The sequence below is a fragment of the Larimichthys crocea genome, chromosome XVIII, assembly GCF_000972845.2.
Source record: "Larimichthys crocea isolate SSNF chromosome XVIII, L_crocea_2.0, whole genome shotgun sequence".
In the NCBI taxonomy this organism is placed as follows: domain Eukaryota; kingdom Metazoa; phylum Chordata; class Actinopteri; family Sciaenidae; genus Larimichthys; species Larimichthys crocea.
Window position 1 is genome coordinate 12,892,747 of NC_040028.1, and position 25,989 is coordinate 12,918,735.

General features: G+C 41.7%; 1 protein-coding gene across 3 annotated transcripts in view; it reads right to left on the reverse strand.

The window, feature by feature from the left end:
* The window catches only part of dgkg (diacylglycerol kinase, gamma), a 99,339-nt gene that overhangs the window by 36,940 nt on the left and 36,410 nt on the right, over window positions 1-25,989 (reverse strand). For all 3 annotated transcript variants that reach the window (XM_019254631.2, XM_019254632.2, XM_019254630.2), the window contains 8 exons: window positions 25,229-25,327; window positions 22,719-22,829; window positions 22,290-22,363; window positions 20,112-20,186; window positions 16,600-16,685; window positions 16,202-16,291; window positions 13,874-14,034; window positions 1,912-1,976 (listed from right to left, as the gene is read on the reverse strand). In XM_019254631.2, the coding sequence (XP_019110176.1) occupies window positions 1,912-1,976; window positions 13,874-14,034; window positions 16,202-16,291; window positions 16,600-16,685; window positions 20,112-20,186; window positions 22,290-22,363; window positions 22,719-22,829; window positions 25,229-25,327 (761 nt within the window). The remainder of the gene's footprint in view (window positions 1-1,911; window positions 1,977-13,873; window positions 14,035-16,201; window positions 16,292-16,599; window positions 16,686-20,111; window positions 20,187-22,289; window positions 22,364-22,718; window positions 22,830-25,228; window positions 25,328-25,989) is intronic.

The following is a 25,989-nucleotide window of genomic DNA, read 5'->3' on the forward strand; positions in this document are numbered from 1 at the left end:
ATTATTGAATTTCAAAGAGTAAACACTGCATGCATTTCGTACTCTCCCTGCTCTTCTTAGATTTTCTCTTAGCATGTAGGCTAATTAGTGGTGGAGGGATGCAGCAGCATACAAACACCACGACACACAGAGAGCTGCCTCCCAGGTGACTCAAGCATTCAAAACAAGCTTTTATACTTTATTATGACTTATGGACTTATGATTTCCTTCAGAGCCACACGCCGCCCTGATTTCTCACACCATTTGTGTTCATGTGCACTCAGAGAGGCTTTTATCCACATGCAAGATTTGCATATAGGTTTGCTTTGTGACACTTGAGTACATGAACACATCCATAAACACACATTTGTTTATTCACACGCACACACACACACCTCAGCCTCAGGCTACAGCAAAGACAACCAGATGGCTGCAGAAATGAGGCGAGCAGCACCATGCGCTCATCATCAGTGATCAGTGAGCGTCCACTGCTGCTGTTTGTTGTCTGACTGTCCACATGATGAGGCATCACAGCGAGGCGTGGCCACAGCAAAGGCTGATGGGAATGGAAGTAGGGAGACATCAAAGGCCGTGTTTCCCCCACAGCTTCTCATATTTGTGGATGGTGGTTAATATTTACACCTGAAGGACGAGGACAGCCATTGTTGCTGTTATCAACAACTCTCATGAGAAGGTCAAAATTCACCACTGTTGGTTTGTCTTCCCAGAAGACATTTCACAAAGGACTGACTCAGATGTTGATCAGAATGTAGGATGTAAAACATTTTTGTAAAGAAGGTTTGCGCAGACATTCATGTCCCCTCACCTTTCATCCCAAACCTTCTTAAACATCAAATTCAAGGACTTATCAAGGACTTACCAGGCCCTACCTCAACACAGCCAATTATGATCAATGACTGTTATATAAGAAGTTTTATAAGAACTAATGGAACGTACAATAACAGAAGAACTTCAGTTTCTATTCTCGCACAAAACAAAGCACTGAAAATGACTGATGTTAAGTTGTTAGTGACAACTTAACATCAATTCATTGTTGATGTCAGTCTTGATGAGGATTGTTGTATACTGTATTCCGAGGCTCTGGAGGAGCTTTGTCCTTAATATTATTATTGTAATGATTCAGATTATGTCTGACTTGTGGAGGTTGAACTTGGCCAGTGCATCATCACTGAAGCATTTCTTCTTATCTGACTCTGGATCGCTGTCACTCTCTGCTGACCTCTCTTAATTTAGTCAGACTGAGGCAGCTTCCAATCATACAGAACAATTCATTAATACGTCATTACACTTGTTTATCAGACGGAGACAGAGCACGTAATGAACATCATACAAATACCAGATATGAACATGCCAGTTTGCAAGAACGCTAATTTACATCTGAATTAAAGCGGTGTGAGTCTCATTTACGCTGTGGCTGTCTCCATCACAGCATAGTTTCTACATAATTAACTCCTCATTTGTCTTTAATAATTAGGTCAGAACTTTCTCTGATTAAACAAAACAAAAACAAAAAAGACACATTTTTGGCATTCCAAGTGTTTGTAGCTGGACTGTGGAAACCACAGCTCCAGTCTCACTGGACTTCACACACATGTCACAGCTCAGTTCAGCTTTAACTCAAACGAGGCACTGCCAATATATTGATCCCAGCAGGCAGGCAGCAGGCAGGCAGCCTTTATTCTGTTATTGATTGCTGACGACTGTGGCTCAGAATGATACTGGGTTTCCAGATTAAAGTGAGAGGTCACTAGCTGGTTATAAGGTTGAGGCTTGTTAGCTAATGGCATTGAGACGATGAAATGGGGAAGGTTAACGGCCTTTTTCGACAAACAAACTCCCTCTCATCGACTGCTCAGTGCCAGCGTGCTTCACTCCTCCAAGCTGCTTTTCTAAATCTCGTCATCCTCTCACCTGCTGTTGAACTTCTCCGGGTGCTTTTCCCGCATCAGATGGAAGCGATGAGCGATGGAGGCATCCTGTGAGACAGAACAGAAGAAACAACATTAGCTGCAGGACGTCAGTAAAACCTGCACATTATCACAGCTCGCTATGTCAAACGTTAAGACAGCGTGGTACCAATGTTAACAGATGTTACACTCTGGGAAAGTTCATCCCTGACTTTTAGAACAAGCACCGGTAACTACCACATACTAATGAGTACACATGCGTTATAAATGATAAATGTTATAAATTGCTAATGCTTAATAGTGTGTTCTCATTATAAAGTGTTACCCAAGCACCTTTGTATCATTTTACACTTTGATCCACACATCTACTGTTGTAGTTTTGGTGAATATGTCTACAGATCTTGCACATCATTGCACTCTCCTCTTTATAGGACACACACCTTACAACGTAGTCTAATGAAGCAATTTGCAATCTATTCAATCTGCAGGATGACTCACCTACAGTACTGTGACTGAAAATTAAAGCAGCAGTTATTTTAAAAGCTTTTATTTTCCAAAATAAAATGCTAAATGTGCTGCTGCCTTGTCGTATATGATAGCAAAAGTTTGTTCTGTTATGACTAAGTTGTTCTATGTCCTTGTGGCCACTTCGGTAATTGCAGGATGCTGGTTGCGGGAAGAGTCATGTGAGCAGTAGTTTTTTTTATCTGAGATGATCCAGTGACACCTGCACACATCCTATCCATCACTGATTGCAGATGATTATTTCTTGGATAAATTATATTAAAATTATATGTAAAGTTTATGTTTAAGACACAAACAGATAAATAAATATATAATTGATGTGTTAAAATATTTACATGGTTGTTAAATAGCAATAAATACATAAAACCTGTAAGCAGTAAAAACAGTAAAAAGCCATGGCATTTCATTGGTATGAGGGCTTGAATTAGCATATTTAAGTTGTGTATCAGTACATGTTTAAAGCTGCATAGTGCTGATTATTCTTTGTATGTATGTTTTAGTTTCACCTTTCCTTCATGTTATATTAATCAGTATTGAACATAATTGTTATTTGCAACTCCCCTACCATATTAATGTGTTTCACTAAAGTGACAACCTCTGTGCCTGTGAAGTGAAGCCTAAACAGAAGTGCCAAAAACTGCAGTTCCTCCACCGACCATTTGGGGCTGGCTCCGGAACGAGTGAATCTCCATAAGCCCCCAGGTTAAAATGTGCAACTTCCCAGCAGAAATAAACATGTTTACAGCCTGGTCTCTACAGTCTCTATAGCTTCAGGTGGCTTGTTTGACCCACCAGGCTTCATTCAGCTTGCCTCAGCTCCCGGCAGAGGCATGATTGTCACAACACTTGAGCTTCACAACGGCTCTTCAGAAAACTGTCATAGATATGATGTATTTGTTTTATACAGTCTATGGTTTTACTGAAGTTTTTCCACCTTAGCATGTGTCCACAATCTTAAATGGACTGTGATGTATAAATAAACCATTCAAAGCTACAGCAAAAAGTGAGTTTTCCATGTAATGTAATTGTCACAGTAATGGTGGCTCCTGGCTCTGTTGTGCAGCACTACACAGTCTGAAGTTGCAGTGAGTGGAATAGAGCTGTAATGGACACGCTGCCGTGTTGAAAGAAAGGTCACAAGTTGATCCAAACAGGGCTCAGGCTGGAACCAGCTCTCCTCTCCCCATGTGTTTAACCCCTGAACTCTGGGTCAGAGGTGAATGTAGCCCAGATCAGTCAGAGCAGCCTGAGTCTGACCTCACTCACAGACAAACACAAACACCACGAGCAGTCACGCTGTCCAAACAACATTATCCATGTTCTGCATCTTACAACACGCAGCCATTTTATTATTAGCATCATGTTTCATTCATCACACCTTCAATAAAGCTCCAGTCTGATCTGACATAAAGGCTACAGCAACAGAAGAATATCCCATGAACATCCCTGCAAACTGGCTGTACACTATCTATCCATACAGCATACACATAAACACACAGCAGTGATGAATTAAACAGAGCTGCTTTAAGTTGAGTGGGTTGAGTTTGTCCAGAGCTGCTTCTTCTGCGCTCAGGCCCGAGGACGTGTTCTGTCTGTCACAGATAAACAGCCTCTGAACACAAACAAGAAGTTCAAGACGCACCGACTCACAGATTATATCGACCATCCATCAGTAACATAGCTAACATGGATGTAATTCATGTATGTGGCTCGTGTGGTGGAGAGGGTACACAGCACAAGATCATGGTGGATGGAAAGTGTCAGTCTGATGGTGGAGTCAGTAATGACGTTAACATATGAAGGCAGAGTGAAGGACTCATCCTTTCACTCCATCATTGTATAATAGCATCATCTGGTTCTGCTCCAAGTGCTTAACAGAGACAAGACGCATGACACAAGCAGACCGACTTCCACCAGTTAGTGCATAAAGACAAACAAATCAGAAACACATGATCACCAAAGCTGTACTCATTCCATGTGCATGACAGAAAATATTGAAGGATTCCTGCTGTGCAAATCTCTGTGGACAAGGATTCCAGGTGAACTGGAAACAGCAGTGGGTCTAAAAAGAACATCCAGAGAGTCTTTGTAAAGTAAAGACGGAGAGGTGGAGAGGTGGAAAACTGGCCTGTGGTCTGATGAGTCCTCTGGGCTAAAGATGAGCGGGACGATCGGGCTTGTGGGTAACCTGCACATGTGTGAAGGTACCATTCATGCTGAACAATATACATGAACATATGCTGCCAAGTAGGTAACTTCTTTTTCAGGGCCTTGCTTATTTCAGCAAGACAATGTCAAACCACATTCTGTATGTATTCAAACAGCATGGCTCCATAGTATAGAGTCCTAAAGGGTAGCTGGGTTCAGCCTTATACTGTAGGGTGAGGAGTTTGGACTGTAAGGAGCTCAGAGTAGAGCCACTGCTCTGTTGTGTCCAAAGGAGCCAGCTGTGGTGGTTCAGTCTCATCACATTCCTTTAGACATGTCCAAAACCCTGGGGCAGATCCAGAACCTGATGGAGGTACTACATAACCCATCTATCCTGGGAACGCCTCTGTATCACCCAGATGAAGGGCATCTGGAGCACCCTGCTGCCACTGCAACCCAGCCCCGGGTAGGGGAAGAAAATGGGTGGGCTGGTGCTAAACTAGCCTGCCTGTAGTCCAGACTTGTCATCTATTGAAAATGTTTGACACATTATGAAACGTCAGATACGACAAAGGAGACATCAAACTGTTGACGAGCTGAAATCTACATCGGGATGTGTCGTTAAAAGAAGAGCTGATGAACAGAGTGGTAAACATGACCCTGTCCCATTAACTTTCTAATTCTGGCAACAAATAACATTCATTCATATATATTTAGTGCTGTCACCATAAACAAAGAGCTGCTAAAAGATATGATTACTCTTCTGGTGCCCAAACTATAACAAACTCAAACATTGTGGATGTTGAAAGTGGTGCAAAGCCTAAAAATAAATATCAATAAATATAAATGTGACACCACACAGTGTGCTATTACTGACCTGGCTCGTCGCTAGGTGTTAAGGTGCCAATAGGATATAACAGGCAAATGAGCAAGCCGCTGTTTAAGAGGCAACAAGTGTTTTCTTCCTGCATTTCCACTTCCTGGAAGTGTGTGTAACCCACACCTTATTTCATTTCATGGTAAATCTGGGGCAAACTATTTATCTGTTTTACCCATTTTTTGGGACTCTGGCTTGTAACAGTGTGTGTGTTTACACCAAAGTCTTCCATTGTGCAACTCTGACAGGCGAAGACACCCGCCTGGCGCCGCGCCTGCCGGTGCAGGTGTTTCACTTCTCTGCAACAAGGAGAACGGAAGGTTTGTGACAAGACAGGTGGACAATTATACACATCCTCACTTGTCACAATCAAAATCCACCGGTGCTACCGGCCTGCTGCGATGCAACAACCACACACTACAGCGATGTGCTGAGATCTCACGGCATCAGCACATATCAGATCTTAAAATAGAGCTGCATCTGCCGCTTTAACAGACAATCTGATACTGGAACCGAGGCCGGTGAGGAGACATCACAGGTGAACCGCTTTCCTGCAATGATCCCGAGACACGAGAGACTGACTTTGCCCGCAGAGCTCCAACTAAAGAGCTGATTGTCGTGGCAGTGTTACTCATCACAACAGAACATGGGACAGTTGTGTGAGGGTAAGCTGTTTACAATTTGCCTGAGGAGGCTTTGTCACATGTGAACAAAACACAGAGTTATGTTTTCACTGATTTTGGTACAATGTGGGCAGGGTGTCCAGCACAGCATGTGGATCAATGCCAGACAATGACACAAAGTGTCCACACAAGCTTTCCAAAACATGACGGGCTGTTTCATGTCACTAAATCTGCTCTCAGTCTCCTGCTGCAGGCCATCACTGACCACGCTCACCACTCCACCTGCCTGTAACAATATGTGACATTTGCCGTCTCCTATGCTTGCCCGTGTGATGAAGGGTGTTTTGATCTTGCCATTTGAAGTATTGCACATGGTGTGCGTGTGTGTGTGTGTGTGTGTGTGTAGATGAGGTGCTGTTGGATGAGTGATGTGAAAAGTAAGAAGGGTGAAGAGAGACAAACAAGAAAAAACAACAACAAAAACAGTGGCTGGAAAATGTCACCTCGGGGCGACCCATAGCACCAGGTGGGGAAATAGGTTGTCAGCTCACCCCTATCGTGTTTCACTGGCCTCTGGTTAGCTTAATGTCAAAGAGAAATGTCATAGTCAGCCTCAAATCTCTCATGTCCTATGATTCTGATCGACAACCAAGCTAAACATTCATCTATGTAAGTGATCATCCATGATTTATAACAACATGCGCTATATCTAAGAACCTATGTACACTCCTGCTCCTGTTATGGAAGTCAATTACTGCCAAGAAAAGAAAAAAACACTAGGTAACACATTATTTAGATAGTCTGCTTACAAAACATTTATTTACTTGTTTGTCTGTAGACAAAGGTGTTGGGATTACTAAATATTGATATGATATTGATGACAATCGTAATATTTAAATATGAAGTATAGGGGTGTCAGTTAGCTTAGAGCATCCCCCCACGTACAAAGGCTCAGTCCTTGCCACAGCGGCCCAGGGTTCGATCATCCTCCATGTCTCTTTCCACACATTCCTGTCACTTCTTCAGCTGTTTCTATTCAATAAAGCTTAAAAAGGCCAATATTTAAATTAAGTATGGACATATAATATCATGTTAATAATATACATGTATTGTGTAAATAACCCTTTCCCTTCTCACTTGGTGGTTTAGACACAGTAGGTGGTAATGCACCTTGTGGTTGCCAGTGTCAATTTATCTGCCAAAAAAGAGACAAAACACAATAAAAGTTGTGACTGATAGCATATTATCAGTATCGCTATCGATAACATTTTTAGTATTCATTTTTTTGTCCACCATAATGGTGTAGTTTTTAAAAAGATATTGTGATGGCCTTATTGTATGTAGATGTTTAACAGTATATGTGAGATCATGAACGTACACTCACCAAGAGGTTTTTGTGCCCTGCTCAAATCAAACCTGAGCCACAGCGGAGTGAAATCAGGAAACACTTTGATTTGTGAAACAGCTGACCACTTACAACCTGATGAGCAACTGTGAGCCGACATGCACCACAGCAGCACCCTGACTCTGTCTGACCTGAATGGAACTGAACCTGAATCACATACTATTTCATGTCAAAATGGCTGCTGTGAAGAAGGTCTGTTGAATGAACAGTGCTTTCACGTTTGTCTACTCTTTGTATCCTTGCTGTTGTTTGTCAGAACAGTAAGTGACTGGGGCTGATGCAGGTGTGTGTATATGAGAATGAACACATGAAGGGTCCCACAGTATCTGAGTGTTTCAGAGTGGGTCCATGTTTGTTTGTATCTTGTCTTCATGCAGGATGCATTCAGGACATTCCACTGAAGAGCTGATCGCAGTAACAGAACTGTAACTTTACGTTGCTCATTAAGTCGTGAATATTTCGTGTTATAGAGACACACTTTGATTTGAAGCCACCTTTTCAGGAGCCTGCCTAGGTGTGTGAATTTGCTCGTGTGTCCACGTGTTCAACCGTGTGTGTTTTTGAGTGCCGTTCCCCCCGTCTTTAAGACCAGCCAGGTGTCACTCAGCACGGTCATTCATTACCGTGGTAACCTGGCCTGAACCTGGCAGGCGCTTACTTCCTGTCACTGATACTTCCCCTGACCTTCAGTCTGTGCCAGCGCTACTCCATTTCTCTCTCTCGCTCGCTCACACACACACACACACACACACACTCACAGATCATTTTATATGCACGCTTTCTGTTCCTTGTGGTCTTGCTTCTTTTCTGAACAGCTTTCTGTTCGGCGTAATAGGGTCTTTGTCGGGTACACTCGCCCTCTCATAAAAAGTCCCACACTGGCAGCAATAAGGCAATAACTGTAATATCTTTACAGTCTTCTTACTTTAACCAAAGAAGAATTAGGATGTGACTCAACTTCTGTGGCATCTCAGTGGTGCAGAGGCAAACACTCGCCAACCATCCCAGAGATCTGCTGAGTGCTCAATAAATCCCCTTTTAGACACCCCCCTTACCTTTACTTTAATCTTGATGCTTAATGCTTGTTACATTTCAGGTTGCATCTGTTACAAATCCTGATAAACTGTGAAAACGGAACAAAAAAAAGGAGACAAGTAAGCTGCAACGTCCACTTGAGGCTGGCTCCAGAAGTGAGTCAGTCTCCATAAGTCCCCATGTCCAAATGTCCAACTTCACAGCAGAAATAAACATGTTTACAGCCTGGTACAAAAAACAGTTTTGGTCTCTGTAGCTAATTTCCCCGTTCATGACAACTGTACTGAGGGTGAATTTATATACAACTCACCTGTTCACATTATATTAAGGCTTAAAGTTATGCAGAATTAAGAGCATGGTCGCTTTGATTGACAGGTGCGTGCCATCACATGTCGCTTGTTTGAGCAACCAGGCTTATTCAGCTCCACGCCTTTTCTCATTTTTAGATTAGTCAGTAGACGTGGAGGCAGGACTTCTAAGATGGTCTTCAGAAACCTGTGGTGACATCACAGAGACTTCATCCATATCTCACACAGTCTTTGGGGTGAACTAATCTTTTTCAAAGTAAACTGATTACACCGAATCATTACTGTCACTGCGTGGACCGAACACTGTAGTCAGCTCAGCTGTGACTCACAGCATGGCTCTCCCTCATTAAAAGACCTTGAAAGCCACAGAAATAATGATACTCTGATAAATAATTGGCTGCTGATTAACCTTATGTGCTTACACAGGATAGTTTTGTACTAAATGACAGCTCAGACTAGCAACAAACTGTCAGTTTGTCAGTCTGAATCAGAGCTAAACGTCAGTCACTTACTGATTCCACCTAGGAGAGAAGAAACAATCAGCACTCCGCTGATCAGAGTGTCAAGGGCACAACAATGCAATAAAATGAAGGCTGATGTCACCATGGGTTAGGGTTAGAATTAATAACCATATGCTTTATAGCGTGGCTACTGTATGATTGACAAGTCGCTACTATGGAACATCCTCTGGCTCTCTAGATTAGCCAATCAGGAGGCGGCAGATTGGGTGATGTCATGGTGGGTTTACACTTGACATGTTGAGAATGAACGAGGAAATTGCGGAGGCCTTGTTGCATAATTGCAGTGTGCAGAGCTCACGGAATGACATTCAGACAGGTGAGTACGACTACAATTCAGCTCTGGCTGCAACTCTCTCTCAGGAGGATAACATCAACAACCACTGAGTTGCCTAGCAATGCAATTGTGTGTGTGTGTGTGTGTGTGTATGCATGCTCTATATTATTGTGTGCAAACTGTTCAGCCCTTGGTGATGTGTTATTCTTCTGTTAAACTGTCAGCTCATTTCATTTCTGTAGACCAGTGCTGCTCAGTGCAGCTGCTGTAACAGAGCATTTTGAGGATAAGGCTCTATGCCATGATGTTGTGCTGGTAGTTGACATGGCAATGCATTTTATTTTGTAGCCTAAAGGTTTTTATTAACTTAACACTTATATAACACTATCATCAACATCCATCCCCGCACTCCACACTTTTCTAGTTTCTATCTCTGCTCACAAGAAAACCTTTCATCTCATTTTTTAAGCTGAATGTGAAGTATTGAAATGCTCGAAAAAATAGAAATCTGATCGTCCATGACGACTGGACAAACTCCATGTAAAGGAAGGAAGGCTGTGTGACAGCTCCAGAGCAGCTACTAAATAGACTTTGTGGTTAGATTGTTCAAGAATAAAAATGTTTTCTTAGACTACTGTAATCCTATCTGTGCTCGGATTAAGAGGGCTGCAGCGATGTCTGCATTGACCAGCATTAACCCCTTCATAATAGCTGTCCTGGTGCAACTGTTGCCTATCAGGTGAAAGCAGCAGCAAGCGACTTATATGTCCATCAGAAGAGGCGCGGGATAGTCTACACCCTCCTGACTAATGGCAAAGTCAGGGATCGTGGTACACATTAGGAACTGGCCATTAACACTAGGAATCATCTTGCAGGGCTCTCTCACACACACACACACACACACACAGAGTCATGTGCATTGGAGTGCATGCACATACACATTTACACCTGTGCACCTGTCCACAGAATCTCCTGCATGGAGACACGCGCTGCAGAGGGATCAGCTTCCTCACTGCAACATGAGGTGGCATCTTTAATGGCTGCTGACATGGTGTGATATCCTTCTCTCAAATTCCTCTCACAAGATTCTTTCCAGGCTGCGGGTCAAACGAAAGCACAGATACCGACCTGCGTGTGCACACAGACGGTTACATCCACTGCCATTGTTTGCTATTTGTATAGCTTTAAATAATTCAACAGATTTAAGACGAACGTTTTAAAAGGAAGGTTTGTTTGAAGCAGGAGGCAGAGGCTTCACACATATTCTTATTGCTACCCTGTCTCTTAGTGTGGTGCTGCCAGCCCCCACAGCGAGCCCACTGCTCAATGCATCTTTACACAGCCAGTTGCTCCTGCCAATAGCACAACAGCTGAACCTACTAAATCCTCATCTTCTGTAAAGAAGACGCATATAACTTCAGGTATCTGTTCAGCAAACATAAAAATATTTGCACTTGTGCGAACAGAAAAACGTGTTTTTTGACCCTGGGGATCAATAAAATCTTCTCAAATATGGGAATAGATTGAAGTGACATAATAGACTTTCAGATTTACAGTCCTGAGCCAACCACATGCTCCACACCATGTCATCCACAATTAAGTCAGCGAGATAAAGGCCAGATGACTGTAGAAGCTCTCAGATTTGGCCTTGCCAGCCTCCTGTCTCCATAGCAACCCAACCCCGAGTAGCAAGGTCTGCGATGGGACGGCAGGAAACGCAAACCCTGTATGGTTAGTAAACCAGATTTGAGGGTTACTAATGGCTACATCATTGGTGTGAGTCAGAGATTGGTTTGCTCAGGTGTCGTGTGCACCCAGATACTCGGCCATCTGTCACTGTGGCTCTCGGGGGCACGGCGATCTGTCGCTTTGTTTAGCGGCCGTGCCACATTGGAGCGTTGTCAGAATCTGAGGACAACAGTCACAGCTCCACACAGGTCTTTCACATTAAAGGATAAAACTGCTGTTATTCTCTATTTTTCTTTTTGTGAACAAATCCCATGAAAAATTAAAATAGTGTTATATGACAACTTCCCTGTCCTGTCTATTCCTTCCTACTGAATGTACATTTTTACTTTAATTTGATTTAATTTTTTATTTATTTAAAAAAAAGAAGGGTTTTTTTTCAAAGTTTGTTGCTGTGGACTATGACTTTTCATGGATTAGGCTGCATTCGGACAGGATTAAGCGATGTGTTGGGGGCTGCTGGGGGTTTGTAACCACTGTGAAAATCAGAAATAACGTTTTATTTCAGGTTAGGGTTCAGGTTAGCCCTGGCCCTGTTAACCCTAAACCTAACCCAAACCCAAAAATTGGACCAGGCCCAACTCAGGTTGCTGTGTTTTTTGGCAGACAACCCTGCAGCCTGCAACGCCACAACCAAAACACACTACCCTCACTCACATGAATGGAAAAAAAATGTGTTTTTGCCCCATTTGAATGCGGCCTCAATTAGCATTTTGAGTGTAAATTACAGGTAAGACTGAGACAAAATAAACTGTGTTTGTGGTAATGAAGCAACATGTCAGCTAGTACAACAGAACGGCTCATGGATGTGATGGCTTTAACAGTTTATGGATAACACGGAGCTGTGGTTATCTGTGGTGGAAGTATTAAAATCATGTTTTTTCACAAAACGGTTCATCTCACAATGGAAAAGTCAAACAGTACATCAGATGGTGGATTTAAAACTCTTGACCTAAAGACCTAAAGTTTTTTATTTTTATCTTGTGCACACACACACAAGGATGAACGTGCCTGCCAAATACTATTGAGTAGCTCTATCTGACACACTGGCAGTGCTACCCAGACCACAAAGAGAGCATCGCTCCTTCCTGACACTGGCTTCACCCGGTTTGGAGGAGAAAGAGTCATTGTTGGAAAAGTCCAGGACAAATGGAAAGCAGTGATGTATAGGTGTGTGTTTCATGGGCTCGTTCACGCGTTGTGTGTGTACACTGACTCATGTGCACATATCAGCGGGGGTGCAGTTGTATAACATCACCGTGGTTGATCCTCTCCTTGCCAGTACTCTAACTTCTACCTGTGCACATATGTCCTCCTCGCACTCATGTCACGTCTGTTTATTTACACTCGTGCTGCATGTCCAACGCGCTTAACTGTTATTTTTTATTTATCAGCTTAATGGTGCTTGAAAACATCAGATGGTTCCTACTTTAGCTGCTATGGTGATGACTCAGCTCAAAGTCTGGCAAAGCACCAACGCTAACAGTCTGCTTTGCACTGACTTGGTGTATTGGTACCCGAGTGAAGGCTTGCTCACACTAACCCGCTCTGCGAGGGGAAAAGGTAGCGTGCAAAGCTATTTATAGGATTCCTGCAACGACCCTGAGCTGATGACAGCAAAATTCATTTAAATAATTAATTGTTGTTGATGGTTAAACTGTAGAGTGTAGGTCTGGAAGCTGCTATATTCCATAAAGAAACACTGAAGCAACACATTTCACTGGCTCGCAGTGAGGAAACATCCACTAATTGACTCCACTGAAGCTAAATCAGCGGAGCAGCACCGTGATAACTTCATGAAGGTCTTGTTTGTCACCTCTGTATAAACGTCCCTGAGCCTTTATACCAGTATCTCCATCAGGACAAGATAAAAAGGTTGCTAAGCAACTGGAACCTGGCAGCATGTTTCTTTCCTCCAATTAAAAGACCAAACCTGCCCATGAGGGAGCTGAAATTCACTGATGAATCTGTTAATTGCCTTCATCCACAAAGACCAAATAATCTTTTTCAGCGTACGTTTCAGTCAGACAATTTGAAGTTTGATAACTGATACACATAATGACTAATCAGAACTTCAAATCCCAAATACCCAATATGTCTAAATATTTTATCATGTATGTATATATCAAATCAAATCAGATTTTATTTGTATAGCCCAAAGTCATTTGGCTCTGAGGGCTTTACAATCTGTACAGGGAGTGACAGCAGAGACTTCTGGGACGCTCCTGAACCAGACCACGGCTGTGTATCACGCATCACAAATTTGGGGGTTAGAGGTGACATCTCGTTTTTGTTTACTATATTAGACTTCGAGCAGCTTGTTAAATTGTACTTGTCTATAGACATTTGGTAATTGTTGATATAACAAAGTAATGAACCAGTACCTGTTGGTAAACGCATAATTAATTAGTTTGTTAAATGAGTGTAAGACATCATTTTGGTAGTTGGAAGGATAACAGTAGATATTTGAATCTGTCAGTTATTGTCTATATCAGTTGTCTTACCACTCCAATAGAGAAGTAGTTGTTGACGATGCTGTAGGGGACGGGGTCTCCCTTCTCCTCCTTGTCATCAGGGACGATGTCGATGTTCCAGCGGTCGAGCACCACCTCTGTGCTGTGCTCGATGTCCCGGAGAAACTTCAACAAGCTGCCACCTTCGTAACCTGCAGAGAACAGAAACAACATAAATTATACATACGATCCCTAAAGGTACACCCAGGTCCATTTTTATATACTTTGTTTTCTGCAATTATTTTAAATTCAGTAAGAGAAACTTGAACATTTCTTGGTAACAGTTACAGTCAGATTTAATTGTCGATTTAGTTTAGTGCTGGTTTGAGCTCAATCAGCAGAGTAACAATAATAAGTGTACACCTACATGAACATAAGCCATTATTATTTATTTTAAGAATTTTTTTTGTCCTTTTCAAGCTTTATTTTGACAGAGACAGCTGAAGAGTGACATGAATGCAGGGAGAGAGAGAGAGAGATGGGGAATGACATGCAGGAAAGAACCACAGGTCAGATTTGAACCCTGGGCTGCCGTGGCAAGGACTGAGCCTTTGTACATGGGGCGGCCGCTCTACCAAATGAGCTAAACGACACCCCGAACATGAGCCATTATTGTAAAGAGCTGACTGAAGTGATTTGGCAGAGATTTTAATCAGTGCCTCCTGATTAATTATTGTTTCACACAGTCCATACTATGGCTATATGTGAAATAGTGGATTCTATGGGTTCAATCATGAAATACAATGGCACTGATTAGACTACTGTTTCATAAAGACCGCCACCTGCAACACCTCTGAGCCCAACAGCACCCTGGGGAGCTCCACAGCTGACAGTCTGCTTCAGCAGCTAGGCTCCTTAATAGTGATCAGAGGCGTAAGTTTGTTCCAAAGGTGTCACACGGGCCTTAATGAGCGCCATCACACTGGGAACATCATGTGTGAAATATGAGTGTGTTTGCATATGCGGATCTTCTGACACATTAAGAGGGAACAATTTCCTTTTCACGTAAAAACAATTGCCCTCTTCTAAAAAGATCCTCACCACATTTATTGTGAATGCGCACATATACAGACACACATACAAGCTGGCTACATGAAATAAACCAAGCGACAACACAGCAGAAACATGGTTTAGTCCATTTGTTGGGATTGTTGGGATATTGAATGACTGACATTGTCATTCCTCCAGTGACACGTTAGAATCAGCTCACCTTCACATAAAGATCATCATCAGGCTAAAAGGCTGCAGAGACTCAATCTCTTGCTTCAATGTTTATTAGTAGGAAAGAAAGTCCCAATAAAAGTCCCAAAGCCGCCTGGACCTGGCAACTTATTGACAAAATATCATTCATAAGCCCGGGTAAGTGCCCTGCTGGTCCTCCAAGCAGTAACAATCAAGCAGTCATAACCAGCCATTCTAATTACTGGCCTAAAGTACTGCAACAAATCAATGGTTGGCAGAGGATTTACACAACGCTTTGCATAATAACTGTTTTTAATTTGTCACATAAGGGCTCCCACTCCCGTCTTCCCATCTCTCATTTCCCAGAAACATGCACAAACATGCCTGCCTTTGAATTCTAGTATGCAACGGAGACCCCTATCCTGAAACTAGGCTCATTGTTGAAGCACTACAATGGACCCAAACAGAGTGTTAAGACTCCTGTCAATAACCTACCCACGTTAAGCCTGTTCCATTTTAATGAACTAAGCTGAACCTTTACACATGATCTGATATCCATATTTTATAACTAGAAATCTATAAATCAATCTTTTTCATTCTCATGATGAGTTTTCCAGTCATTTGTAATGACCCACCACCTCTTTTCCATGTATTTTTCTGTTTTCCATCAAATGAAAAAATCTCAGATGATGCAAAATTAATTTCCCCCAAACATTTGGCATCCTCGTAAATGTTGGACTCTCCACTATAAATGTTTGACTGCACAACATTAGTTTGTAATAACTGTATTAACACTTGTTGTTGACCTTGTTGATGTTTGGCTGTTAGCAAAGTTGTCGGCTCGGCTAGTTTTTGATCAGAAGTAATGTAATCAGAAGAAATACATGTGTACAGCTGTCCACATTTACCACAGTGGGATTACACTCTGAAACTGGGGGCGCTAAAACACAAAAATAACAATTTCTATGTAATGACATTTTGTGGGGTACTAAATAACACTGTGTGAAAAAATTCACATGTGATGGGCCTGCACTCGTCTGCTTTGGTTTGACTTTTTACTTAAATTCCATAATTGTCTGAGCAGTAAGAGCCACTGTGAAAGATTACACAAAACAGATGATTAGGTGAGTGCCTCACCTCCTCCCCAGCGTAAGCAGCGTGCCAGGTCGTTCCCTGTGCCCAGAGGGAGGATGGCCACTGGGGGGTGCCTGGCAAAGTTGGCTTTATCTGCAAAGGCAAAGAGGAACACATCAGTCTTTTTTGGAAAAACAGTTTCTTGCTTAAGAGATGTAATAAAAGACAATTCTGATTTGATTTTAGTCATGTATCTGTCACTATAGTGTTTATAATCATCCCTCACTGCAGGGAAGCTGTCTGACCTGGATTGGCAGGTTAAAGTTGAGCCAAGAAGTCTGTCTATAAACTGTGGTGAACTTGGTTTTTAAAAAGACCATCAAACTAACTAATCCATGTTGTAACAGTTGGATATTTTGTGATGTTCCAGGCATTATTTCAGAGGATAAAAATCAGTGTACCTATACAGTCGAGTATCCAACCCACAGTGCCATCACCCCCACAAGCAAGCACCCGGAAATCTGGGACATCATGGAAAAAGTTGAGCCTGGGAGGACAGAAAATACAGGAAATGTAACCAACACAAGCAGAAACAAGTGTTTTACAATGTGTTTGCTTCTACACAGAGCTCCTCAGTCTCAGTGTCAAAGTGTATTATCTGTGATAATCCAATCGTTGATTGGATTGGAACAGTTGAGACAAGGATTTTTTTATCAAAGCTGTGAATGATCTAATGCTGAAGACCCGGCTGAAACCTGCTGGCCTTCCGGAAGCAGGACGTGTAAATGTGTGTGAATAGCTGCCGGTTCCCCCATTTTACACAGAAGTCAATTCAACTCTTTTACTACCTCCTCTGCCGGCTTAGCGGCAGAACAACAATGCCCCTCAATTCCGTGTTTGTACGTTTTATACAGAACGGGGAGGAGGAATGACGGTGCTACATTCTTGCCTTAAACAGACTGCATAAAAGAGTCGACAGAGAAAGACAGAGGGAGAGTTTGATCAATGTGCGCCCTCTCCAGCTGTGTTCCCTCCACTCCTTTCCCTGGAAACCGTCGTCACCAAGTGGTCACAGAGTGCGTGCCCTTCAAAGGGACCTTTAATGTGTGCCGGGACAAAGGTGTCGACAGTAGCTTTCATCTCTCTCCGTCATGAGACAGCTGCATACAGTGCACCGACCCCTTTCACACCAACCACCTGGTCCTGAACAGTAATGGCCGTAGACCTTCCAAACTGTGTCTCCATCTCAAAATAAATAAATGTAGGTGGTGATTTGGCAGCACAAACAAGATGACAGGCTCACTCGACACTAAAGGATAAACATTGTGATCATTATTCTACAGATTTACTACTGTCACATAATCCCACGAAAAAATCAAAACCAACAATGAATTGTCTTTCCTAGGTAGCCAACGCCTGATGATTTAAGCCGTAACTAAACACATGAATGAGGGACAGGATGTAGGATTTCATTTAATCAAGTAGTAACTGCTTGGAACCCTCTTTTTCACCCTTTCTTTCCTAGCGTAAGAAGAAATGATGTGGCTGTGAAACAAAAAAAACACAAAAGGTTCTGTCAACAGCCTGTGTATAGTTTGTCCTTTCTGGGCTACTGTAGAAACATGGCGGTTCACCATGGAGGACTCTGTGAAGAAGGACCTTCTGTAGATATAAAAGTTTCATTCTAAGGTAACAAAAGCATAATGATTATTTTTCAGGTGATTATATACTAATGAAAACATAGTTGTAAATAGAGCACCATGAATCTGACATCCCAGACCTTTAAGTCAATGCACTTTCAGCTGCTGCCGTGTATACTGCATCACCAAATCTACACCTGTGAGTATGCTCCCACAAATGTACTATTTATATCATTTCTAAAAAAGAAAAAAAAAAACTATTATTATATTTGTGACCCATCTTCAGTGTGTGCAGAGGCGGTAGGGCAGCTTCCAGCCCCTCCAGCAAAAAACCTAACATTGCTTGATTTTTGACCAAACTGCAATGCGGCATCATTCTGCAAACACGTGCACACAGACAGGTCACTTTTTATTGTGAAGGCTGTATTTCTGCTCGCCATCTTCACAAGGAAAGATAAAATCGTTGCCACTGTAACCTTTTTGGACCTGGACCATACTGGACTTTTTGAATCAGATTTCATGTCTCACTGGCAGCTGAAACAATATTGCCAGCCTTATTCCCTCAAGTCTAAGCTACTGCAGTCCACTCAAATAACAGTAGGTTGCTCGATGAGGTCCCTCTCTAACAGACATGCAGAGGAACTACACTGACATACACCCACCATGGGGACATTTCCACAACACGGAGCTGTGTATCACATCCAACCAAAGCCCTTTCATGTCAGCATAAAAGTTTCATTAAGCCACCTACTCCTGACTGTTTGTGGCTATGCTTTATGTATGACAGCTTGGGAGAAACATGCGCCTCTACACGGAGCCAAATGGAGGTTTACATTAATGGAAGGGCTGAAACAATGTTTGTAATGACTGAAAGTACAGCGAGGAATTGCATTCCCTAAACAAATTACTCAGAGTGAGCTGCCTCTCACCTCAAAGCCTGCTAAGCCTGTTGCTAGGGAGCCCATGGTAACAGTTGTGGAGGGTTCAGCTGAGAGCCAGTTAACCCTCTGTGTGACAACAGACCTCCATTCAGCCCTGCGTGTTTATTTGTATGCATGTGTTTACATTCGCTTGTGCATAGCGTAGAGCCTCTGAGCAGCACCGACACACCGACTGTGCCGCCGCTCAGCAGCGCAGAGTTACATCACTTTGACGGAGATGTGCTCAGATGTGTGTTACTGGAATAATAGACACATGCACTTGAAAAGATGGAGCAGAACACGATGATTGGGCTGCTTTATTAAAAATGACATCATCACTGCCAGTCCCAATCTCAACAGAATGATGATGTTCTAAAACACTGTGGGAGCAATATCATATGATGGCTGCAATGAGAAATTAAGGAACAAATGTGACTAATGCATTGATATAATTTATAATATTTTTGACTAAACATCCTTGTAGTGATAAGTCATGACATTTTTGGGAAGACTGTAAAACATATTGTTTATCACTTTGAACAAAAAAGTTTTATTACTGAACTGTAACTGTAAAAAAAAGTCTCTGATCCCAACACTGATATCTTTTCCAGAGTCCAGTGTAATATCAGGGTACCAGTCTTAGTGTGTGACACCACGTGTATCATGTACAGAATTTTCCCTGAAGGCCCTGAGTGCGTCACTCGGTCGTCTTTCCTACAATGAGCTCTGGAGAGCAGCAGCTCTGTTAGTCGTGACTGAGAGAGAGAGATGCACAGACAAAGGGGAAGTGAGAGGATGGTGAAGAGAGTGCTTCACCTTCAAGGTAAAGCATTGTCAGCTGTGTCTGCCATTTTTCTGCCGTGAACGGATGAGACGTGCAGCAGCATTCACGTCAAAGTACAAGCTGTTCTCAGCTCTGCACGTATGTGTATGTATATATGTGTGTGTGTGTGTGTGTCAAGAGGTCAAATGCATTGCGCGACAGTAATGCGCTGTTCCCATTCTCCTTCAGCAACCTCCAATGCAGGTTCATTTGACATAAAGGAAAGACGTGGCTGACAGCAGAGCTCCTTCACTCAACAATAACTAACTGTATTTCTACTTTATATTCATGTTGGTCTTTCTTTTTTTTTTTTCGGAAACACAAACTCCTGATGCAGCAGTCTGCACTCTGAATGCTTGAAATCCACTGCACACTGCACACCTTCATTTTGTCCTTCAACAAATGATAGCTTCATTTCATCCGATCCTCACTCTAGAAATAAATCCTGTCTGAATGAGATGACATGTTGGCGATGATATGTTCTGAGACATAGAAAACAAATGTCATCCTCATATTAACATGTCAAATAGTTGACAAAGCCCGAGCACTGACCGAATGGATAGAGATGGATGAATGCAGCAGACACTTACCCTACCATTGGTCCCCCTCGATCCAAACTGTATACCTGCCGGGGGTTGAGGAGGTACCTGAACTTCCTCAGTACCCTGGAAGAAGAAGATAAATATAAATACTGTTAAAGTCTGTGTCTGAATAAATATGTTTGTCAGACTAAAGAAGAAAGTGTTATTAACCATCCAGCCAAATTTGAATAAAAAATATCAACAAGTTTATTAAATTAGCTGTCAGAATCAGGTAAAAATGAATTCTCAGCTCCAGGACTGTGGGGGCGTGTCCTCTGAATGTGCTGAAGCCACGCCCGCTTGTGGGAGCAGTCAGGCAGCCATTTTGAAGCGACTGAAACGTGTCAGATGAGTTCAGAATATAATATGACTAACTTTAAAACACTGAGCGAGATGAATTCATGTGTCTATCTACCAGGGGTGCAGGGGTATTCTCAGGGTGGCCTCAGCGTGTCATCGAGCCGCCCTTTAAGGACCGCCCACAAAATCCTGGACTGAAACATTTCCACATTTCAGTAATATATCCTTCACATGTTTTCAGCAACTATTTTCCAACATGTTTAATGTGTTTGGAAAGAAATCTCAGTATTGCCTTTACATGGACTTTAACTCCTCCGGAGATCATTGAAACACTATATGCCAATCATGATATCAGACTTATACAAAATGAATAATCTAGGTTATGTCTACATGTTAGAAGAATGAAAAATAAATATTATAATATTGTGCTGTATGGGCTTCATAAATTCTGTGAGGCGATATCTATTCTGAAGCATGTCAGATGGTACATGCATTTAATGTTTGGTGAATCAGAGCGCCGTGACGTTGATAGAAAAAATAAATGCAAATCAATTCATGTCTTCCTTCTTCATCTTTATGCGGCACATAGCACACTTTAAGCAGAGATAACTCGATGGGTCATCATGCACTCAACCAGTGTTTAAACTATATCTAAAGTTCTACATGAGATATTAAATTTATGACTGCTTTTCCGAGGAACCTGTATAGAATGTTTTCAATTTTATGGAATGCTGCAGCCATGAAAATGATGCCATGTTGAGTTTGAATATTCACACCAAGTGTAAGCATTATGTACCTTCAAAGATATGACTCCACATGCTTATGAAATAATCTGTTCTTCAGTGTTACTGTCTGAAGTGTGCAGGATGAATCATTGGAGAGTTTAGGAAGAAGAGAGACGAAGAAGTCTTTCTTCTCTCAACACAATAGTTTCCTGTAACCTTGTGAGAGTTACATAAAATGCTCATTGAAGCCTTCACAATCATCTCTCATGCAGGCAATTTTACTAGCTCCTAATATGCCTCTAATATCCAACAAGAGGACAGTCGGTTTATTCCATCAGAATACCTGAAAATATTCATACAAACAAGAAAGATGCTTCAGCCTCGTGGATCTACACTATAGGAAGGTGTAAGAGAGTTGATGGATCTGTATTAGTCAGTGGATAATACAGATTTAGACGGATTATGTAAAATAAGTTTAAACTTATTATATTTGTATGTAGGGCAGAAGCAACTTGTGATAAGTTGCTGCAGTCATCCGTCAAACTAAACATGTTAGAAGATGAAAACAGAAAAACTTGTTTCAGTTTTCACACAGACAAAAATAGCAACGCAACAGCCTCTGGTTTCCTGTTCACAGTGTGTTTTTGTTCTTGTAAGGTCTATTAATAGGAGATAATTTCCTTTCTAATGGTAATAAAGAGTATGTTGCTATGGTAATGTGTCAGGCTGAGGGAGAGCAACAGGGTCTGATTGGTCTCTGTTGTGTGGTAGGTGGGGAGCAAAGCGCTGATCTATAGCCCTCGTCGCCTAAAATTATAGGATTCAGGGAGACAACAGGAAGGTGGCGAACCTCTGGAGCCCTCTGTGAAATCCATTTCCTGAAGTGTACTGTGATTTTCAGATAATGATAAGCTCTAATAACACACAGGCTTTTAATAATACTACATCTGGACTATTATTCACCAAATCTTTGATTTTTGAACGATTAATTTCTGTTTTAATGTCAATAAAAAGCACTATTAATCTCTGACATAATCAAGTTTCAAAGTGTTCCTGCAGCTGTGATCAACTTAATTTATAACTTGTAACTAAATGTAAAATCCAATAGTAGAACAGACCACCTGACCACAGTAGAGGGTGTGAGTGGGTGATGGGAACTTACCGCTCCCCCTGTCTCCCCCCACTTTTGGGATTGACCATGACCAGGAGTGGGTGAGTTCCTGGGAGAGGGGTGATCTGGAGACAAGAAAGTAAAACCGACTCAGGCATCTCTTAACTAGCTTTGTGTGGTCACTTAAAGGTCCACTGAGTAAGATGCAGAAGAATCTACTGACAGAAATGGAATATGATATTCATAACTTTGGTTTCAGTCATAAACAGTCACCTGGAAGACGTTTTCGTTGCTTTAGACAGGGTGTTTTACACAAGTTTTACCATAGTTTCTCTGACACAATTGAAATGAGAGGGTGAGGTGAGGGGTATTCAGTTTGTTGCAGTCTGCATCCTCACCACTAGATGCCACTAAATCCTACACACCAGACCTTTAAACAACCCAGATGATGGAGCGCTGCTGGATGCTGGACTGGCGTACCTGCAGTGCTTGTCCGTCTCCAGGGGAGAATTTGAAAGTCTGGTTGGTGTCATCGGGGCTCGTGCTGGGTGGAGACTCCCCCTCACCGCGTTTCACCACAGAATGACGATCCTGTAGATAAGCAACCATGGGTCAAGGCTTCATTTACTCTACACTGATTCCAGAGCACAGAAGAAAAAGACTGTTTATTTCTGAAATCTTTAGAATCAAATATTCTGCAGGTGCATGGCTCCTTGTATTAATGTATGGATATGGATAACATGCATATAAATCAGCTCGTCGATGATGTATCTGTGATGGAAATTGAGAAGTCAGACCACAAACCTGAAACTAGAATCATCACTAGGTGTGAAATTGATGCAGGTGTGTGGAGGATGTGGCCTGACTCGACTTGTTAGAGGAAATTTGTTGACTGACATGTCACTAATAGAGCCAGTGAAGTCATCACTCCATCTATTCTCTATCGTCTGTCCTATCCACAAGGCCATTTCTAGCTGTTTGGGGGCCCTATTTTAGTCAAACTCTGAGGGAGATATTCTAAACCTTATCAGATGATCCGTGGCAATGCAACAATCTGTTACATTTTTAGAGGAAAACAGGCTGGAGTACATTAATAAATGCAACAGATGCAGCATGTTCCGGAAACATGTTTAATGTAAACTTTGAAAACAAGGTGACATAAAACATAAAAATGTTTTCCCCACCAATCCAAAACAGTAAAAAATAAATAACTGAACTTATATAAATGAATAAAAATACAATTGACCAGCCTCCATATTAATGTGCAAACAATAAAAAAACAAAAAAATAGTAAGAATGGTACTGATGTTTCAGGTAGTAAGAAACATTTCCATGTAACACTGCAATCCCTTCAGTACCATTTTGGATCTGTTTCTGTGATTATGGTATGTATACCCACAACGTTATTAGGCCACTGCGTAAACCAGCAAAAGCTATTATCTATTATTATTTTGATGCCATGATACAATTGCTAATGGTGCCTACCATTATTCTCCTCACTTCAGTGAATGTCGGGCGGCTGTCATTCATTACTCACTGTTTGACGTGACAGTCTAAAGATGATTTTGATTCGATTACCCCACAAACACAGTCACAGCTTCCCTATCAGAGCAGCTTAGGTTTGCCTATAACCTAAAAAAAGCTTATATGCTTTTTGAAGCATATATGTGCTTCACACAGCAAATTAGGTGGTTTTCCTGGCTACAAAAAAAGACAGGTATTTTTAATTCTCCCAAAATACAATATATTGAAGCTGATCTTGCAGCTTGGGGGCTCTCTGGTGGCTGCATTCACATAGTCCACATATAGCAAGAAACAGCTCCGCCTATCCAGGTTGTGGTGGCTTTCCACTCATCAAAATATTTAAACAATCCTCAATATATGGTTAAAAATGTTCTTTTTGTTTTTATGCGTGGTCCTTATCCTTGTTCCACCCTTGTTTCAATGAGTAGTATGACACAGAAGAGTGCATTTGGCCATATTTGGCAAAAATAACAACTTTGGGTGCAATCGTACTGAGCTACAGATGAACAGCATTGCAGGAGAGGTTTAATATAACAGTCTTGCAATAAATACAATCTTCTAAAAAACCGAGGCGAACTGGTCACACACACTGTTTTCTATCAATAAGAAACTTTTAAAATAAGAATACAGTCACAGTTGTGAGGTGTTCAATTGTGGTGTTCCCCAAGGCTCAATTTTAGGACCTACACTTTTTAACCTTTACATGCTGTCGCTTGGGGACGTCATCAGAAGACATGGCATTAATTTCCATAGCTACGCTGATGACACACAGCTCTACATTGCTACATCTCCTCATGACTCATGGCCAATACATGCCCCTTTTTAACTGCAGTTTAGACATAAAATTATGGATGGCAGAGAATTTTTTACAGCTTAACCAGGACAAAACCTAAGTTGTAATTATTGGTACTGAAGCACAGAGAGAGAAACTAAATTTGAAACTACTATTTCAAACCTAGTCAACAAGTAAAAAACCTGGGAGTTATCATTGTATATTGTACATATCAATGTATGGCTGTTTCTCTCTCAAGCCAACACAGAGACATTATTATAGATCAACTACAGTTATTACAAAATTCAGCTGCTCGTCTGTTGATGAAGACCAGAAAGAGAGCACATAATACACCCATTTTAAAGTCTCTGCATTGGCTGCCTGTGCGCTTCAGAATCAATTTTAAGATTCTTTTACTGGTTTATAAATCTCTTAATGGTCTTAGTCCAGCCTATTTATCTGATTTACTTTTAACCTATGAACCCTCGAGGACCCTCAGGTCTTCTGGGAGTGGCTTTTTAATAATACCAAAATGAAGTGTTTTTGTGTGAAGCACTTTGAGTATGAAAAGTGTTATACAAATAAAGTCTGATTGATTGATTGATTGATTGATTGATTGATTGATTGATTGATTGGTTGGTTGGTTGGTTGGTGTGCAGTGATGTGTCTGGATAGCAGAGAAATGCATTCTCACCAAGACAACAGGGCAGATGTACGAGGGCAGCAGAGTGTGGTCCCTCAAGGCTCCTCCATCACACTCTGGCTTCAAATTAGACGCACACTTATTATGGAGCTGTGGAGGAGAGAGGGAGAAACATAAGAAATGTGGGCGTAATCCATCTGTGGGACTGAGTATATCAAATGTTAGCAGTATGAAACGCTACACTTTGCAGGCTGTTTATCTGGACAGTATGCGTGGACTGTTTGACAGGTCGTCCAGCATCAATCGAAAAACATTTCCATTTGTGCTGAATATTTCTCATGCTGACATGAGAGCAACTGCTGTGTGAGTGCTTTGACTGCAGGGCTAATATTGAGCAAACTGCAGGTCAGTGGTGACATCTAGTGGATTTGAAAGGCAATGACAAGTAAATTGTGTGTGTGTGCGTGTGTGTGTGTGTGTGTGTGTGCGTGTGTGTGTGTGTGTGTGTGTGTGCGTGTGTGTGCGTGTGTGTGTGTGTGTGTGTGTGTGTGTGTAGGTACTTGTAATAATTACATTGTGGGGACATACGTTCACATAGTACATTTGGAACAAAAGGTTGATCCATATTAAGTAAACAATTGAACTCTGCTGTCATGACACAGATATACACAGATATATATTTAATTTCTATGCAAATGTCTAATTTCTCTGCACATATATAATTTTTTAAAAGTTCAACTCCTCTGCAAATGTTCAATATTTTAGCACAGGTTTAATTTAAATTTAGATAAATCTCAGGTTTTTTTAACGCA